Source organism: Acartia tonsa, chromosome 6, assembly GCF_053477335.1.
Source record: "Acartia tonsa isolate MP-2025a chromosome 6, ASM5347733v1, whole genome shotgun sequence".
Lineage (NCBI taxonomy): Eukaryota > Metazoa > Arthropoda > Copepoda > Calanoida > Acartiidae > Acartia > Acartia tonsa.
The window spans coordinates 6,309,485-6,329,853 of record NC_137265.1 but is presented as its reverse complement, the minus strand read 5'-3'; the positions used below and the strand labels follow the sequence as shown (position 1 = coordinate 6,329,853).

The following is a 20,369-nucleotide window of genomic DNA, read 5'->3' as shown; positions in this document are numbered from 1 at the left end:
TCGAGCTATTGAAAATCTTTAAAAATAAAAGTTTAAACTACAGAATATTCAGAGGCTCGGCAACCGAATTAGTCAAATTTTAAAACGAAGGTAGAAAAGTTTTTTTAGATTTCCAACAATTATCGCATCGTATTATAGGCAGCTTTCCGCGGATATTAAAATGAAAAATTAAACCAGTTTTGTAAGCCCCGATTGGCCGAATGCCAGTTATTACAAAACTAGTGTAAATCTTATTTTTATTTTAATATTCGTGGTAAACAGTCTGTAATACGATGCTATACATAATTTTTCAGTATGGCTGAGAATCGGTTTCAAAGCCATTCTGAAAATATTGATATTTCGTAATTTGTTTTAAATCTATTGTTTCACAACGTTTAATAGCAAAAATTAAACCGCACCCGCCAAGCCCGTTCGACAATTTGCAGTCTATCCGCCTTTTTTTTGTTAAAATTCTGCAGTTGGAGATAGCTGATCGAACCAATAAGCGGCTGTCGTGCCCTAGGAATATTCTCCCTTTTATGTAAATGTAGATATTAAAGAAAATTAAATGTTCTTTCTTTATTGAGATCTTTTTAATGTTGGATCTAAATGCATAGTATAAAAATATATATAAATCATCTTTTTGTTAAGCATTATATAGTTTTATCTTTATATTAAAGTAACAAGATGTGTGTCTGTCTGTTTAACCCCTAAACTGATATGGTTTTTCATAACTTTGAAGCTTCTCATAGGTTCAGGGAGATTCTATTCATTTTGTATGTTTGTTTAGTGGGGAAATCGTACCTAGGATAAAATTACACCCCTCCCCTAACAAATTTTCTTTAAAATCTAGAGGCCTCTAGGGGCGAAACTAATTTGTATATCTATGTATATATTTACAGAGGAACCTATCCTAAAAGTATTTCTGTCTGTCTAGTGTTGTAGAAAATAAAATTTCCATAGTTTTACATAGTTCTACTTACTCCCACTGTGTAGTTTCATCCTTGTTATAACAGATCTATAGTATATACATACAACTACCTCCCTTCATTTTTAAAAGACCTCTTTCGTCTGCTACTTAATTATTTTCTGCTACTTGGCTGTGTAATATATATTGGTTGATTTTCAATGACCTGATAGAAAGGATGCACAAGGTGCTAGCGATGGGGAGATACAGTTAACCCTTTCTTCCTCTAGTGCTTTACTCTAATCTTGTTATTTCATAGGTGGCGGTGATTTTTTCGCGTTGAACCTGGACAAAGGATTCATAGACTTTAGATATGATCTCGGAAGCGGATATGTCAGCATTAAAACTCATAGGTAAACTTTATAAGGTCCTAGGATAAATGCAGGAGTGAAAAACGTTGAAGCGGACACTTATTTTAAACAATCGTTTAAATAAATGGCTAACCCCTACTGGGGGCTTTTTTTTAAAATTCATATCTTAACCTAACCTAACCTGTATAATATTACTTAATATTTTAGACATTCCTGCATTTGTCCACTCTGACGTTTGTCAATCCTTCGTTTGTCCTGGAACCCTTTATAACAATTAATACAATTGACTTTTGTCAAGACACTAAACAAAAGCAAGTGGTGTTAAGTATTTTCCAGCAGTGAATTGGAGTATTCTTTTTATTGTATATGCTACGTTTATTTTTAATATAATTATATGAACTATGAATTATATGAAAGATAAGTCATTTTTTAAATTCAATTTTAAGGCGGTGTCGACGCCCTCTTACACTATTTCTTTGTGGGTATTTTTAAAGTATTCTAATTTAAAGTAATTTGTCTTTTTGAACAGTTTACAAGAGTTAGTTAGTTTGGATCAACTGCAGTTCACGGGAAAATATTCCCGGTAACGAATATTTCAAAAAATCTATGAATTTTAAAGGCTGCTAACTGCCAAACGGCTGAACGTACAGATCATACCTGCACTGCACACTGTTTTAAGCGGCATAAGAAGGCCTACAGATAATCTGGAATAGCCAATATCCAATAATGCACAGGGAAAGCTTCACTGGAGAATAACTCGTAAAATAGGTCTTTTTCGCGCATTTCTCTGCACTGCGAGATAATTATGCATTATTGATTTATGCTTATTCCAGATTATTTGTAGGCCTTCTTACGCCACTTAAAATGGTGTGCGGGTATGATCTGTACGTTCAGCCGTTTGGCAGCTAGCAGCCTTTAAAATTCATAGATTTTTGGAAATATTCGTTACCAGGAATATTTTTTCCGTGAACTGCAGTTGATCCAAATATTTTAATAAACATTCAATTATTGTATTTTTAAAAGCTGTTAAGTAAACTTTAAAAATATTAATAAAAAGAAAATGTTTACAAATAATAAGGAAAACCCCTTTAAATTTTTGTGATGGAAAAATTTCCATTAAATTTTTGTAATTGTTCATTCCTCCTCTTACAAATTTAATAGTTTTCAAACAAGAAAAACAGTGATCATAATTTAATTTTTAATTTCGGTACCTTCAATTATTTTTTTTCATATTTGAATGCTTTTAAGTAATTAAAAATTGAGATACTTCTAAAATTATTTGAATTACTTTTAAAGTAAGAAAGGTGAGAATCTGATATTATGTGCTATAAATTGTCTAAAATTTTCCTAATTTTATTGTTTATTATACGTGTTCCTAAAGTTATATAATAACGGTTTTTTATTTGTTGCCTTAACACTTTGGGACCATTATTGAATATTGATTGGTTGGTTAATTAAGTTAAGTGTCCAAACGTTTCACCTACTAATTGTAGTCTAAAGATGGGGTAATTATGACTTTCATCATTTGACATGTACATTATCAATTTACATTCTCCGCTTTAATAATCATAACACGAGTTTCATGAAATATTGTATTGTATCTGACAGACAGACATACGGAACTAGCGCATAAAAATCTTCGCAGTTAAAATGCATATCAGTTAGGGAGTTGAATCTATTTTTATAGAAGCAGAAATATAATCTATGATTATGGTTTGGACCCTCTAAAACTGTAATCTACCCTTCCACTTTCCCCTCTCTTGGTGAAGATATCTTCAACGCCGATACGATTTTTGAAATGTAAGATTCTACTTTCCCTTCTCTTGGTGAAGATATCTTCAACGCCGATACGACTTTTGAAATGTAAGATTCCACTTTCCCCTCTCTTGGTGAAGATATCTTCAACGCCGATACGATTTTTGAAATTTAAGATTCCACTTTTGTCTCTCTTGTTGAAGATATCTTCACCAAGAGAGGCAAAAGTGGAATCTTAAATTTCAAAAATCGTATCGGCGTTGAAGATATCTTCACCAAGAGAGGGGAAAGTGGAATCTTACATTTCAAAAGTCGTATCGGCGTTGAAGATATCTTCACCAAGAGAAGGGAAAGTAGAATCTTACATTTCAAAAATCGTATCGACGTTGAAGATATCTTCACCAAGAGAGGGTAAAGTGGAAAGGTAGATTACAGTTTTAGAGGGTCCAAACCATAATCATAGATTATATTTCTGCTTCTATAAAAATGGATTCAACTCCCTAACTGCATATTGAAGAGAAAACTTATTGTGGATGAAACTTTTTTCATCTTTACCCAAGATTGCTAGAGATCAGGGTTCTAACGGGATAAGACAATGGCCGATAGATTTATGTAAAGCCCCAATGGTGATACACAATAGTATCCCTTCTGTAGATTAAATTTAGTGGTTGAATGAAACGTTTGGACACTCAACTTAATAAACCAACAGATTAAAATTCAATAAAATTCTCCAAAATTGTCGAGTCAACGAATAAGAAAATGGTATTAATAAGCTTCGAGGACTAGTGTAATAAACAGTCCAATGTCCCCTCTCTCCCTGGCAAGAGATGCATCTATGTATGTTTGTGGTACACTGTTGAACTGTGAAGTATGGTGTTAACATATGCTTTTTATATCGACAATTTTATAATAGTGTAATAGATGGATTTATTTAAAGTTAGTTTTTCTTGATATTAAACATTAACAATTTTTGTTTTAAATTATTGTCTATTTGTATTTTAAATGCATTTTTATCTTAAATGTACAGTGCATTGGTAATCTATTTTAATGTAAGAAGCGAGTTAAAGAGTGGGTAGGGTAAAATCCTTTTTAATAACAATCAATCAGCTGATCTTTCTTCCTTTATTTTATCAAGACTCTAGTGGTACAATATAAGGAGGGACGGGATATAGAGCTTTTTATTACACTAGTCCCCAAAGTGTTATTACAACGTTTTCTTATTCATTAGTTAACAACCTTGGAAACTTTTATTAAATTTTGATTGGTTTGTTCATTTAGTTGAGTGTCCAAACGCTTTAACCACAAATTGTAACCTTCAGACGAGGTAATTTTGTGTAAATTAATTGACAATGTACGTCAATTTATCGGCCAATGTAATATCCCTTCAGAATCTTTGGTACAATAGCCATATTCAATAATTAATATAACCCAGGATAACCTATAAGAAGACAATATTTAAAGTTTCCCCAAATTTGTGGGGAGGGGGTGGGGAATGGGTGGTTAAGGGTCAATATAAGGATATCTGCAAGTAGATATTAATTGATTTCATTTTGAGAAATAGAATTTTTATTCTCTGGTTCACTTCAGGGAAGTTGTGGTCAATATACTAATAGTAATCTACCTAACTTTCTTTCTCCCATAATAATTTCAAGCTTCCCAATGCAGAATACACCATTGCCTTTTTTGAGTTGCCTTTTTTGAGGGTATGGCTTAATCAGTTGTCCATTGTTTTATCCCTTTATCCCAGGGTTCACTTTAATAGTTGAATGCTCTTTAAATTTGGGTTTAAAGGTATAGTATATTCTATCATCACACCTAACCTTAATAGTTCAGCTATTATATAGCAACTAGAATGTTTATCAGTCAGATCGTATGTTCATTCATAAAAGACATCAAAATTGTCTAAACCTTTAGTGTTGCATACATTTGATCTACTTTCCTATAAATACTGATTATGTAACAGCGCTACGCCCCTAGAGTCCTGTACATATACAGTAAAAAAACAACCCTCGGTTCAGCGGTTAGATAGATCACAGACAGATAGACAGACACAGATCCTGTTACTTTTATATAAGGATCGATACGAGGTTTAAACAACTTTGCATATATTACTACTTACATAACTTATTGTAATGTAAGCATTATGTCTACTGATATATAATAATACTGTATTTAAGTCTAATTAAATTTTCTAACATTTTCTAAAACTTAGAAATCATTGCATTGGTTGTAATCGTCGCATCATGTTGTTGTGTATATGGTCCTTAGAACCCAACTCTTAAAGTCTTTGACTGCAAATATCGATTCATGTTTTAAATTTTCTGGCTAGGCTCCAAAACTGGGTTTTAATCAATCAAATTTGCAAACTCTTTCAACCCCAAATTGCCTAAAGTTGTTTTAAAGAAAATTCTAAATTTAAATTAGATTGGATGGTGGATCGTTGCTAAACTTTGAATTTTGTCTTTAGTTGGATATTCCTCTCAGGGATCTAAAGGGATAAGTCAATAGCAGATAAATTGATGTATATCCCAAATGATACACAAAATTACTCCTTCTGTAGATAACAATTAGCGGTTGAAACGTTTGGACACTCAAGTTAATGAAACAATCAATCAAAATTCAATAAAAGTCCCCAAAGATATTACGCCAAAGAATAAGAAAATGTTTTGATAAAACTTTGGGGACTAGTAAAAAAACAGCCCAATGTCCCCTCCCTTCGAGATATTCTGGTAAGGTTTTCCTTGAATCTATATATTTTTCAATATTTATATTCTTTATGAAAGGCTAGCCACAGTTGAAACAAAGACAATAATGTACAATTTTTAATTAACTATTATAAACAAAGCAGGGCTGTTTATTACAGCAGCCCCCAAAGTTTTATAATAATGTTTTCTTATTTGTTGACTTTACATCTTTTGGGACTTTTGTTGAATTTTGATTGGTTGGTTTATGAAGTTGAGTGTCCAAACGTTTCAACCACAAATTGTTATCAAGAAATAGGGGTAACTTTGTGTATCACCATTGGGGATGTATATCAATGTATCGGCCGTTTTTTAGTTTGGTTCTGTAAAATTAAATTAATTGAAAGGGTTTCTACATTAATGTTTCTTAAGCATGATATTAGGTAGACATTAATGAATTTTCAAAATTGATAATTTAGAAAATATCATTCTTAAGGACAGATGTTGACCTCGAGAGTTCAAATAAACGTTAAGGAATTAAAATTGGTTTTAAAAAAAAAAAAATTGTTATTTTTCAGACCTGTAACTCTTCATACCTGGCACAAAGTCCGAATAGGGAGACAAGAATCCTATGGTTCCTTACAGGTAAACTTACACATCTATCTCAAATAATAGCCGAGATAATAATTATTTTAGTTGGAATTAGAAAAATAGATTTAGAGCTATAATTAAATTGGTTAAAAAGAAAATTTTACACCTGTTTTATAAAGTTATATAATTACCAATAAAAAGGTTAAGTTTAGTTACGTTTTCAAGGGTTCAGACCAGATAGGGCTGGGGTGAGCTTCCAAAAGGGCAATGGGCTTGAGTGGAGTTAGTAGATTGAATCCTATTTGATTCCAACTTATTAACCTTAGTTATTATTTCTCATTTCAATTTGGAAGTATATAATCGTTTAAACCTAATGTTTCCAATTCTAGGTTAATGACGACCCATTGATAGAGGGAAGATCTCCGCCCCCAATGACTGAATTGAATTTGAGAGATACCATCTATGTGGGTGGGTTCAGGTATGCAAAAGTTCAAAAGCGAAGCTTTTCTATAATTAGGGTCGGTCCGTACGTCCATAACGGTTAACTCTTAATGACAATGTCCGTTTGTCCTACTGTTTCAGAGCTTCGCTTTTATGGATGTTGTCATCCTTGTTGCATTGCATCAACACTATAATGTTGTCTGGCTGTTAGTCCATCCTTTATGTAATGTAACGGAGGCGTTTCCATCAAAGTCAGTCTGCAACAGATTGTTTAGATTCTTAATTAACAGGGATCTAAATTGATGTCCATCCCCCAATGATAATACACAAAATTACCCTTTCTGTAGATTACAATTATAGTGTTTGAAATGTTAGTGGACACTCAACTAAATGAACTAACAATTCAAAATTCAATAAAAGTCCCCAATGGCCGATAAATTGATGTACATCTCAATGATGATACACAAAATTACCCTTTCTGTAGATTACAATTTTAATGTTTGAAATGTTAGTGGACACTCAACTTAATGAACCAATAATACAAAATTCAATAAAATTCCCCAATGGCCGCTAAATTGATGTACATCTCAAACACAAAAAAACACTAGATTAAAATTAGTAGTTTAAACGTTTGAACACTCAACTTAATGAAGCAACCAATCTACAAAGTTGTTAAGCTAACAATTATAAAACGTTATTATAAAAATTTGGAGACTAGTATAATAAACAGCTTAATGCCACCTTCCTCCTTTGATTGTTATACATAAGAAATTAATAATTCAAACTTTGCAAGATGATTCATAGGTTATTGAATATGTTTTAAGAAATTTTAGTCCACGGTTCAATCCTAAAGTTACAATATTGCCTAAATTGGAAGCGTTATACAGGCTTTTAATGATTTCTTCTATTGCAAACACCAAAACAAACTTTCCTTGTACAGATTTGTTTTAGAATAAAACTTTGCCCTACCGTCCAGGGAGGGTGGGGATATATGGCTGTTTATTAAACTAGTCCCCAAAGTTTTATAATTACGTTGGCTCAACAATTTTTTATGGACTGTTATTGAATTTTTATTGGTTGGTTAATTAAGTTGAGTGTCTAAACTTTTCAATCACTAATCTAAAGCAGGGGTAATTTTGTGTATCACTGGGGATGTACATCAATTTATCAGCTATCGTCTTATCCCTTTAGATCCCTGCCTTTCGCTCTCTTTAATCCTTCCTTCTCTAGTCCTTTTTCTCTCCCTTCTTACTTTTCTTTTCTCCCCCTTTTCATGCAATTTTGCTTTGTTTGATATTTGGACTTGTTTGGGAATTATCAGAGATAAATTGAAGGATAAGTTAACAAGTTAATTTATTTATCGCATCATATTATAGACAGCTTTCCGCGGACGTTAAAATGAAAAGTTATAAGATTAAACCAATTAAACCAGTTTTGTTTGTACTGAGGGGCATATTGACCGTGCTGACAAAACTGATATGATTTTTATTTAAATATTCGTAGAAAATTGGGTATAATACAAATACGAAGCATGATTTTACAGTTAGGCTGAGAACCGGCTCTAATCCAGCGGATATTAATCGGTTTCGATGACAAATTAGAATTAGTTGCAAAACTACTCTTCAACCAATTATATCTGTACTTAATTTACCCCAAAAAAATGTCGAAGAAAATCCGCATATCGCCATATTGTTAAACTTATTAAAACTTCACAAAAAAACGTCTCAAGTTGTTTTATTTAGCAGTTATAATATAGACAAAAATAATGAATAATTATGATTTAATATTTTGGCTGTATAACTTTTTCTATTTCACTGACTGTTCCATTTTAGAGCAAAGTTTTTGGGGTTATTAGCATTATTTCCACAAACTCTTGAATCATTCATAAATATTTCATACACAAAAATCTTCCGAAATATTGACCCTTGTTACCGGGTAAGGACTTAATAACTGGTCTGCCTATAGCTAATGGTTGCTAACAAGGACCTGTTGGTCAGTTTGTTAAATGTTCATCCAAGAATATAAGTGGATGGGGTAAAGGGAGTTGATAGGGTGGAGCGTTATTTTAGGCAGCTTAAGTTTTTCTTTATTAGAGTACATGATAATCTGGTGTAAGATCAAAGAAATAATAAATCTTAATGACTGATCTTTTCTAATAGAGGGAGGTGACATTGGACTGAAAATAAACTGAGGATTTTAAAAGTAATCTCCAATATTATTTGTTCATTGTAGGCCACAAGCCAAAGATATCCTTCTTTTCTTCAATTTAACAAGAAAATTGATTTAAATATCCGTTACTTTTCAAGTATGGCTTCTTAACCGATTAATTCCCGCTGGATTAAAACCGGTTCTCAGCCATAACTTAAAATCATGTTTAACATCGCATTACAGACAATTTTCTACGAATATCAAAAGGAAAATCATAGAATTAAAACCAGTTTTGTTAACCCAAGACTTCAACTTTTCAGGGATAGCAAAACTGGTTTTAATCTAATATTTTTTCCTTTTGATTTCCGCGGAATGCTGTCTATAATACGCTACAATAATGGATTATTTTTTCAGTGACCCAAGCATTCTAAGCCCCAACTCTGGAGTAATGTTGCCTTTGAACGGGGCCGTGCAGCGGATAATCATCAACGGCGAGGTGCTGGCCAACCTGTGGTCGGTCAGCCTAGAGAAGCACGGCGTGCGCGTGTACTCCGGCGCTCCCTGCCACCGGCACACGTGCGACAACGGGGGCCAGTGCATTCACCACTTTCGGACAGCAGTGTGTAGGTGTACCCCGGGCTATACCGGCACTAAATGTGACACTATTGTTAGATAATATAGTCGGGCATAATTCTGAACCAGGCTATGTTCAAATTATCAGTTATGCTAAAACAAATACGACATTTGAAATTAAAAATGGCGTAGATTACGTCATATTAGAATTGACCAATGAGAGGAGTTTTACATAATTTTGACCAAGCATCATATTTGACCAATTTAGAATGTAAAAAAAAATATTAAATTCTTCCAAAAATGAAAGATATAAAAAGTTAAAGAAAAAACAATTATAATAAGTGATTATTAAACTATTTTGAGACCAAAAAGAAGTATAAATTATACTTTCTTAGAAGTATTACAAACAAAAATATAATCAAAACTTAAATTATTCAAATTTGAAGTTGAATTTATACTTTAGCTAGATTTACATTACTCATTATTTTTCATTGAGTTGCCTATATAAAATTACAACATATAAACTTGTACATATTGTTAAAAATAATAGTAAAAATTGTATAAAATTTGAATTTATTAAATTTAGATAGGAACACTTTTTAAATTTTTAAATTGTTACCATGAAATATTATCACAAAGTAGTTTCTAGTTATATCAAAGTTTTTTTGAGAAAAATAGTGACTTAATTTTGGTACTGCATTGTATTAGTGATGGACAGTAATAAAATGCCGCTTTTCGAAGTCGTACGCGGTCATACGCAATGTTGGAAGGGTGACACAAATTTCAGATATCAGTTTTTACGATTAGAGAAAAAATTATCTTGATATCTTATTAAAAATAATCTTGCAAGCAATGCTTTTATCATACAGAGAACATAAGTAAATCAAATAGAAAAAAGTAAGATCTGAAATTTGCGTTACTCTTTCAAAACTGCGTATGACCGCGTACAACTGCGAGAAACGACATTTTATCATTGTTTATCTAGTATTGAAATTATTATACAAACACTAATATACTATAATAAACACAGAGTGGGTAATCAGTACATTTTTGTCCACTAAAGCATTTTTATTTAGATATTTGTTGTTCACTAACAACTTAAAACAATCATTGATATAAAGGGATAAATTTATACATTCCCAATGATGATACACAAAATTACTCCTTCTTGAGATTTTTGGACACTCAATTAAATGCATCAACCAATCAAAATTCTACTAAAGTCTCCAAAGTTGCTCAGCAAATGAATAAGAAAACGTTATTACAATACTTTGGGGACTAGTGTAAACAATCCATTGCCCCACCTCTCTCTCTGTAACAATTATCATAAAGAGATATCTTTAAAAAAATATTAACAGAGCTGCTTCAGTGAACTCTGATGTACTGATAACCCCTACTAAAATAAATGGAGATAATGTAAATTTGTCCAGAAATTGAATATATTCATATTATTGATATCGCAACTAGCACAAAATTCTTATGTACTGTATATATATATATATATATCGTATTATTATATATGCGCTTTTATTATTATTATTATTGGACTAAGTCGAGATACGGGGTGCGGTCTTTTTACACGGCTATAAAAGCTGCAAACGGTCAAACAGCTGACCACAAATGTAGTCTTTGGTAAATTTGAAAGAAACAGCGTATAGTGTCCAATAAAAAATGACGTCATACAAAACAAATGACCAATGAGAGGCCAGTATACATTGTAATTGACCAATGGTGAATTGTATGCTGGCCTATCATTGGTAATTTGAATTGCATGACGTAATTTTTTATTGGAAACTATTCGATGTTTCACTTTGAAATAATGAGGCAAATTTGTACTTTCTCGACTTAACTCTTATTTTAATATCATTAATTATTATCATATAGTTATTTCTATTATATATACACAATATTATAAGCATAATCTGTTTCATTTTAAATTAAATTGACATTAAAAAATACTAAAAAGTTGTCAAATCAACAATAAGTCTACATGATTTTTTATACCAAAATATTTATATTTAGGTTAAAATCTAACAAGTTTTCTGTCACTTAAATATGTGGAAGACATACTCTAAAACCGTTAAATATCTACTGCATTAGAACTGGTTCTCAGCCATGCTAAAAAATCATGTATAGCATGGTAATTTTCCACAAATATCAAATTGATAAAATAATACCAGATTTGCTAGCCCGGGCCTTCTGGCTCTCGGAGCTAACAAAACTGTTTTAATCTTATAATTTTTCATTTTGCTACCCGCGGAAAGCTGTCTATAACACGATGCGGTAAATGACTATTTCATATCCTCTCATATAAAACATAGATTTCATACTCATCAAAATTCAATATTTTGGTATAAAAATTTTAGGTTTATAATGACCAAATAAAGAAAATGCCTTTATAAAAGTATCTATCTATGCATAAACCTGAATATGCCTGGTTTTAATTCTAGTTCTTTATTAATCAACAATTTAAATATATCATATATTATTTTTATGTTTTAAATTATCCTAATATTATATTGTTTAAAGTTTACCCTATATATCTTCTATTATATTTATATTTAGGAGCAGTGGCGTGCGAACCGAAGGGGGCATTTGGGGCAATCGCCCCCCCCTAGCGACCAAAACGCCCCCCCCTGCCCCCCCCTAGCAACCGCCCCCCCTGCCCCCCCCTAAATGTTAAAAAATGCCCCATTTTGCCCCCCCCCTGGTCAACAAAAATGCCCCTTTTTGCCCCTACCCTACAAAAAGCAAAACTATCCCAGTTTCCAAAAAAAAGATCAAGAAATACTCCAAAAAAAAATTTTTGGCGCTTCGCGCCGAACAGACAGTTACTATTCATTTAACCTTACCAAATTTTTAGATTGGTGTAGAAATTACGTTATAATCTTTTTTCACTGAACATAACAAACCAGGTTATAGGAAGTATTTTATTTTGTATAATATAAACTTTTTACCAAAGAAATTTTGTACATCCCCAATGATGATACACAAAATTACCCCTTATATAGATTACAATTAGTGGATGAAATGTATGGAAACTCGACTTAAGTTGTTGAGCCAACGAATAAGAAAATTTTATATGAAATATTGGGGACTAGTGTAATAAATAGCCCAAAAACCCCTCCCTCCCTGCATATTTGAAGAAAAAAATTTGCGCTTCGCGCCCTTCCAAATGGTTTCTGCTATGAAATATTGGGGACTAGTGTAATAAGTAGCCCAAAAACCCCTCCCTCCCTGTATATTTGAAGAAAAAAATTTGTGCTTCGCACCCTTCCAAATGGTTTCTGCTTTTTATCACAATGAAAGGACAAGTAATTTTTTTTATTTTTTACATAGTTCTTTATATCTTTGGTTTTTATGGTACGATAAATTTTTTTGTGGATTATAATATTAAAAAAAATAAAATTTCTCGCTGTTTCGAGCATCCAGTATGTAATTTACTTTGACTGTCATCACACAACATACAGGAAAAAGGATTTGTGACTTTTTCTAACTAAAATATATATTTATTTCAACAGATGCTCTTTAAATCTACTTGTCTGTATTCTTATTAATGATTTTTGGTGCTTTGCTACTTAAAGATGTTGTCATCCATGTTGTCATACAATAAAGAAATATTTAATATCATTTTTTCATATTAGGTTAATTTTTGGTAAATCATTTCCAAAATGAGTGTTTTTATCTCCCCCCCCCAATTTTTTTTAATGGGGTTATTCATCCTTCCTGCTGAGATTTTATAACATCCCCTTCCACCCATTAAAAATGTGTTGTGGTGGAGGGGGGGGGGGAAAGGTTAATTTATCTTCTGTACTATTTTTTCAAAAATGCTTTCTAGCTCCCTTCCCTTCTGTCATTGCAGGGTGGGGAGAAGGGATGGGGGAGAAGAGATGGGGGGAAAGAGATGGGGGGGGGAAGAGGTGGGGGATATAAATGGGAAATAGGGATGGGGGAAGGGATGGGGAAGAAGGGATAAGGACTAGGAGGCCCATAATCAAATAATCCCACCCCTTAAAACGCCCTTATTTAAAATTAGTATATATAATCAAAATGCCCCCCCCTAAAGCAAAGTGCCCCCCCGGGGCACTTTGTTTTAGGGGGGGGCAAAATTTTACAAAATCTTCAAAATGCCCCACGCCACTGTTTAGGAGTTTTTAAAAGTATTAAGGTTTGTCTGTTTGTCTATCTTTAGGTGTCCCTCTATTAATAACTACCCTATTAGGTATCCAGTAATCTATCCTTAACCACTTTTTAAAATGTATATCAATCTATCCTCAATATATTCCTAGTAACTTTTATTGAATTTTTCAATCTATTTCAAGTTTAATTTCTACCAATTCTCTTATGTGACTAATAATTTTCCTTATATTTCTAACAATCTGTCCAACCTGTCATAAGTTATTCTATTATATGTCTACTAATGTCTGCAAGTCTGTCTTTATATCTAGGTACTTTATTTTGTCTGTCATCAATCTAGAAAGTGTCTATCTATCTAGTCCTAAAAGCTCTTTTAAGTTCTAATCTATCTATGATCAATACAAATTATATAAATGCAAACTTGTTAACAATGAAATTATCAAATTGTTGATTGGAATTATTAAATCCTTTTGATTAAATCATTTATCATTGTATATATTTGTTCTTTATATTTAGAATTTGATGCTTTACATATTGTTTAAGCAAATTGTTATTATATCATATAAAGATTTCATTATTTTAACCTTTTTCTTAGTGTTATTCAAAATGTGCGCATTGCTTTTTTATTTTTGTTATAGAAGTTAAATAACCAATTATGTATTAAAATAATTTTAAAAAAGGAATTTTCATTGTTAATGCCTTATCTAAAATTTAAAAACATAAAAATAGGATGAAAAAATAAACCCAATTTTTTAACTAAACATTGTATCATATTTATCATTTTAAACCTAAATATTATAAATTATTTGGTAAGAAACATTTTTAAATGTATTATAAGATAATGTAAGAAAGATTAGGTGTCTAAATTAAAATATTTATCATACAAATAAGAAAAAAGGATTTTTCTACTAAAATTTAAAATAACCCAAAAGTTAATCTAAATTACTTATTTGTCCCAACAGAAAACTACACAATTTTTTTGCATTTGATTAAATATAAAAGCAATTTAGTTTTTCTTCAGCTGAAAGACACCTTCCTGTTTTTTTTCTCATTTTTAATAGGGGTATTTTTAATAACCTACAAATTATTTCATTTTAAGATGCTTAATCTTTTGTATCCTATTAAAGGTAATGAACAAGAAAAAGTAATTTTTTATGCTTATTACCTTTGACTAAACTATTGCTGCTGACTTAGGGTGTAACTACATTTGTTTGTTTTTTTAAAAGATAATTATAATTAACCACAATAGTAACCTATATTACAATTTTTGGCTCTTGATAACCCGGTGATGATTTTAAAAATTTCAATAAACATTTTGTCCCCCAGTTTGAAGATAAGGTTAACCATGGTTTAAGTATTAATCAATCCCTAAGTCCAAAAATCCTTCAGAGGCAAAATGTATCAAAAATGTACCCAGTGTAATGGGATAACTTGACTGTTTAAGATTCCTATTGTGATTAGTTATAATTCTGATTTTGGAACATTTGTGGTAGCACCCTGTGTCTCTTCTGCATCATTGGTAAAAGATTCATTGTGAACAATCATACTTTTGTTGTACACCCTGTTCAGAATATTTTTAAATAATTTAGCCAATCAAAAAAAGAATTTTTAGTTCCTATTTGAAGAACCCGGTGACTATGAAAGAGACAATAAAAACAAACCTTCAAATCCTTAAGTTCATCAAATTTGTTTTTAAACAATCGAATCAAGTTAGGTTAGGTTAGGATAGGACAAAGGCCGCCCTCAAGCTAGGTGTCCTGCATGATAGGTATAAAGAATCTTAAATTTAGATACTAGAATTAATATTAGATATGGAAAAGGAAAAGGACGAAATTGATGAATACTTAAGGAAGCTTTTTATAATGCCTGTACAAAATGACGTCTTACTTGCCTACCATCGGTCAATTAAAATGTACACTGGCCTGCCATTGGTAATTTAGTCAGTGTATTATTGACCTATCATTGGTTATTTGTATTGTATGACGTCATTTTTTTAAGCACTATAAAGAGCTTGAGATTCTAACCATTAAGTTTTTATTATACTTCAATTGAGATTTTTTGTAACATGTAAAAGAATCAGACTTTTTAAAAGTGTACAAAATCATATGATTGTTTGCATTGAATCTGGTAAACTTTATACATATCTGTGATGACATCATACTATCAGAAATAAATTTCAAAACCTGACAAAATTGTTTTTGTTTTTGTTGACTTTAGTACCAGGAAGGGGGGGAGGGGCAATGGGCTGTTTATTACACTAGTCCCAAAAGTTTTATAATAACGTTTTCTTATTTGTTTACTTTAAAATCTTTGGGGACTTTTATTGAATTTTGATTGGTTGTTTCATTAAGTTGAGTGTCCAAACGTGTCAACCACCATCTGTAACTGACAGATTGTGTACTTTTGTGTATAATCATTGGGGATGTACAGAAATATATTGACCATTGTCTTATCCATTTATATCCCAGCTTTAGTGCTTACATGTTGGGGTATGAGATAAGTCATAGAAAAACAAATTTTGTATTACTTTTGTAGGTGGTGATTTCTTCGGACATTATATTATTCAATCTAATAGCTAGTTATTAGATAAAAGAGGGTAATAATTAAAGGTTATAAATTCTATGAATGAACCTTATTCAGCTTATTCAAAATAACAAAACTATGTTAAAAATTATTATTGTAAAACACTAGAGGGGGAAGGAATTAAATAACTGTGTGTCCTCATCCCAAGGAGCTTTTGCTGACTCTCAATTGGGTCTTTGAAAATCAACCAATACTAAAGAATATTACACAGCACAATAGCAGAAATCAATTTGGTAGCAGACGAAAAAAGTTCTTCGAAAAGGTAGGCAGGTAGTTATCTGTATATAAATCTTGTATATATGTACTTTTTTATAGAATAGTTGCGCCAATAAAAACAATTGCATTGCCCTTATAAGATATCAATTATGAAATATTGCTTTTGCCTTACTGTACAGGGTGTACTATAAAATATATCATAATAAAATTATTGTTTTACGACCCCCTCCCTAAAGGAGATATGGCCTCGAGAAAAATAACTCAACCTCCAAGACATTTAGGAAAACAATGTAAAAATACATATATATAAAAAAAAGAATAATATAACTTTTTACTGAAATTATATTTTAAACCCATAAAATTATCTAATGTTGGTAATCCAGTTAAAAAAAAAAAAAAAATAAGGCTCTCGACTTATTTATAACTAGAGTTAGTATTTTATATATGAAAATTGAGGAGCACTGCAGTGAGGGGGGGAGGGGTAAAGGGGTTTAATGTCCATAGTCTTAAAAAATAGGGAAAAAAATTTTACATTTCATACACAAAATAAAGGATTTTACCCAATATTTTATTTTTTTATTATAGGAGGTAATTCTCCCTACCCCCTTAATAATTTTACCAGCTGAGTATAAACTTTTGGGAGGTAAAAAACTGCCACAATAAAAAAAGTTATAAAAACTTTGAAGTCCCTTGAAACACCCTGTATAAAGGTATATACTATGAGACAGGTGTGTATGAAAGATAGTTAGAGCTGCATAGCTACCCTGTTATTCTTTTCTGTCGATATTATACACCAAAAATAAGCATTTATGATGTACTAGCAGCTACGCCCTTAAACGTAAGTGACACTTAAGAGAAAGAGGAGAATTCGAATCTCCACTTTGGATAATAATTAAGCGAAATAAATCGTGGGGAAAGTATTTTTTAGGGATATTTTTTTCTGAGGAGGGTAGAATTACCCTTATCCAAAATAGTTATAAACCTCCCATAAACCTAAAAGCTTTGCAATAAACCCTATTTGTTCAGCGGTTGCACACATACAAATAATCATCATATATTTTTAATAAAAGACTTATTAGTATGAATTATTTATAGTGCAATTTGTTTTATTAATTTATAGCATATTTCCATGTTGTCAGTTATGATTACTTTTATAAACACCAAGTTGTCGAAATACAATAAAAATTGTTAGTCAGTAATATACTAATATTTAACAGGGTAAGGTGGAAATTTATCATTTGGGAAGGGGTTGAAGAAGAGAGTGAGGGGGGTAGAATGCGCCAAAGTTATATTTTAAGGTATATAGCCTATTTATTCTTATTAGAATATCTTCAATGATATATACATATCTATATTTATGTTTCTTAGCACATACAGTACATTCATTTTAAACTAGCAAAATATTTCTCAATTTAGATCAGTTTTAAATAGAATTTTTAATACTTTTTTATCTAAGGGGGGGGGGGGGGGGATTCTCAACAAATTCAAGCTTGAAAGCTTGAGAATTGTAAATTCTTATTCTTTTCTATATGAACATATTTATTCCCCCCCTCCCCCTCTACCCCCTTTACTGAACCCCTACCGCATTTTCCTAGTTAATCTTGAAACATAGTATTGACATACAATTTTAACAGTTTATTAAGTAAAAGATCTCAGGGCTAACATTATTATAAAGTACTATTTTAATGTCAACGTTGGGTTACATTATAAATTAATATTAGAACCCTATATCTACTGCGGAAAAAAAAGAAAGAGAGAGAAAGAGAGAGAGAGAGAGAGAGAGAGAGAGAGAGAAAGAGAGAGAGAGAGAAAGAGAGAGAGAGAGAAAGAGAGAGAGAGAGAGAAAGAGAGAATGAGAGAAAGAGAGAGAGAAAGAGAAAGAGAGAGAGAGAGAGAGAGAGAGAGAACTATAGACTAAACTATCGCTTTGATAATTTCAATCAGCCAACTTTTTTGTTCATATCCATATCCCTTTATAACTCTATTCTAATAATTGGTTTTTTTTTAATGCTGATCCAATAGCAACCCTAAAGTTTAACATGGCTGTCTATTATTTGTTTGTTTGTAAACTCTTAGCGAGAAAATTGAAAATTTATATTGGCAATACCCACTACAATATATCTTCCCCCCAAGATAGCCTGATATCTAGTTGCCGAATGTGTACGCAGTTTCCTGGGTGTTTCCTCATCCTCGCTCAATATTTACTACTAGCTACAAATCTTCAAACTTCCCTTAAAAAAATCAAAATTTGAATGTGTAAACGATTTATACAATATACATTATAAATTTGAATTTTTTAAATTTTGATTTTTTTTTTTGAAGTTTGAAGCTTTTTTAGCTAGTAGTAAATATTGAGCTAGAATGAGGAAACACTCAGGAAACTGCGTACACATTCGGCAACTAGATATCAGGCTATCCCCCCCAACTAGCTATAGGGGTGGAGGGATATGTAAATTAAATATTATTTATATTGGCAATACCCACTACAATATATCTTCCCCCCAACTAGCTACAGGGGTGGAGGGATATGTAAATTAAAGATTATTTATATTGGTAATACCCACTACAATATATCTTCCCCCCAACTAGCTATAGGGGTGGAGGGATATGTAAATTAAATATTATTTATATTGGCAATACCCACTACAATATATCTTCCCCCCAACTAGCTACAGGGGTGGAGGGATATGTAAATTAAAGATTATTTGTATTGGTAATACCCACTACAATATATCTTCCCCCCAACTAGCTACAGGAGTGGAGGGATATGTAAATTAAAGATTATTTGTATTGGCAATACCCACTACAATATATCTTCCCCCCAACTAGCTACAGGAGTGGAGGGATATGTAAATTAAAGATTATTTGTATTGGCAATACCCACTACAATATATCTTCCCCCCAACTAGCTACAGGGGTGGAGGGATATGTAAATTAAATATTATTTATATTGGCAATACCCACTACAATATATCTTCCCCCCAACTAGCTATAGGGGTGGAGGGATATGTAAATTAAATATTATTTATATTGGCAATACCCACTACAATATATCTTCCCCCCAACTAGCTACAGGGGTGGAGGGATATGTAAATTAAAGATTATTTGTATTGGTAATACCCACTACAATATATCTTCCCCCCAACTAGCTACAGGAGTGGAGGGATATGTAAATTAAAGATTATTTGTATTGGCAATACCCACTACAATATATCTTCCCCCCAACTAGCTACAGGAGTGGAGGGATATGTAAATTAAAGATTATTTGTATTGGCAATACCCACTACAATATATCTTCCCCCCAACTAGCTACAGGGGTGGAGGGATATGTAAATTAAATATTATTTATATTGGCAATACCCACTACAATATATCTTCCCCCCAACTAGCTATAGGGGTGGAGGGATATGTAAATTAAATATTATTTATATTGGCAATACCCACTACAATATATCTTCCCCCCAACTAGCTACAGGGGTGGAGGGATATGTAAATTAAAGATTATTTGTATTGGTAATACCCACTACAATATATCTTCCCCCCAACTAGCTACAGGAGTGGAGGGATATGTAAATTAAAGATTATTTGTATTGGCAATACCCACTACAATATATCTTCCCCCCAACTAGCTACAGGAGTGGAGGGATATGTAAATTAAAGATTATTTGTATTGGCAATACCCACTACAATATATCTTCCCCCCAACTAGCTACAGGGGTGGAGGGATATGTAAATTAAAGATTATTTGTATTGGTAATACCCACTACAATATATCTTCCCCCCAACTAGCTACAGGAGTGGAGGGATATGTAAATTAAAGATTATTTGTATTGGCAATACCCACTACAATATATCTTCCCCCCAACTAGCTACAGGGGTGGAGGGATATGTAAATTAAAGATTATTTGTATTAGTAATACCCACTACAATATATCTTCCCCCCAACTAGCTACAGGGGTGGAGGGATATATTAAAGTTTATCTATAT

The 20,369-nt window shown here is 32.0% G+C and overlaps 1 protein-coding gene across 1 annotated transcript in view; it reads left to right on the top strand.

The window, feature by feature from the left end:
- LOC145321684 (uncharacterized) overlaps positions 1-11,388 on the top strand; it is a 165,953-nt gene extending 154,565 nt beyond the window's left edge. Inside the window, exons 31-34 of the mRNA XM_080163205.1 lie at positions 1,206-1,299; positions 6,272-6,338; positions 6,674-6,762; positions 9,288-11,388. Coding sequence (XP_080019331.1) covers positions 1,206-1,299; positions 6,272-6,338; positions 6,674-6,762; positions 9,288-9,549 — 512 coding nt within the window. The 3' untranslated portion in view covers positions 9,550-11,388. The remainder of the gene's footprint in view (positions 1-1,205; positions 1,300-6,271; positions 6,339-6,673; positions 6,763-9,287) is intronic.
- Positions 11,389-20,369: the final 8,981 nt, after the last annotated feature.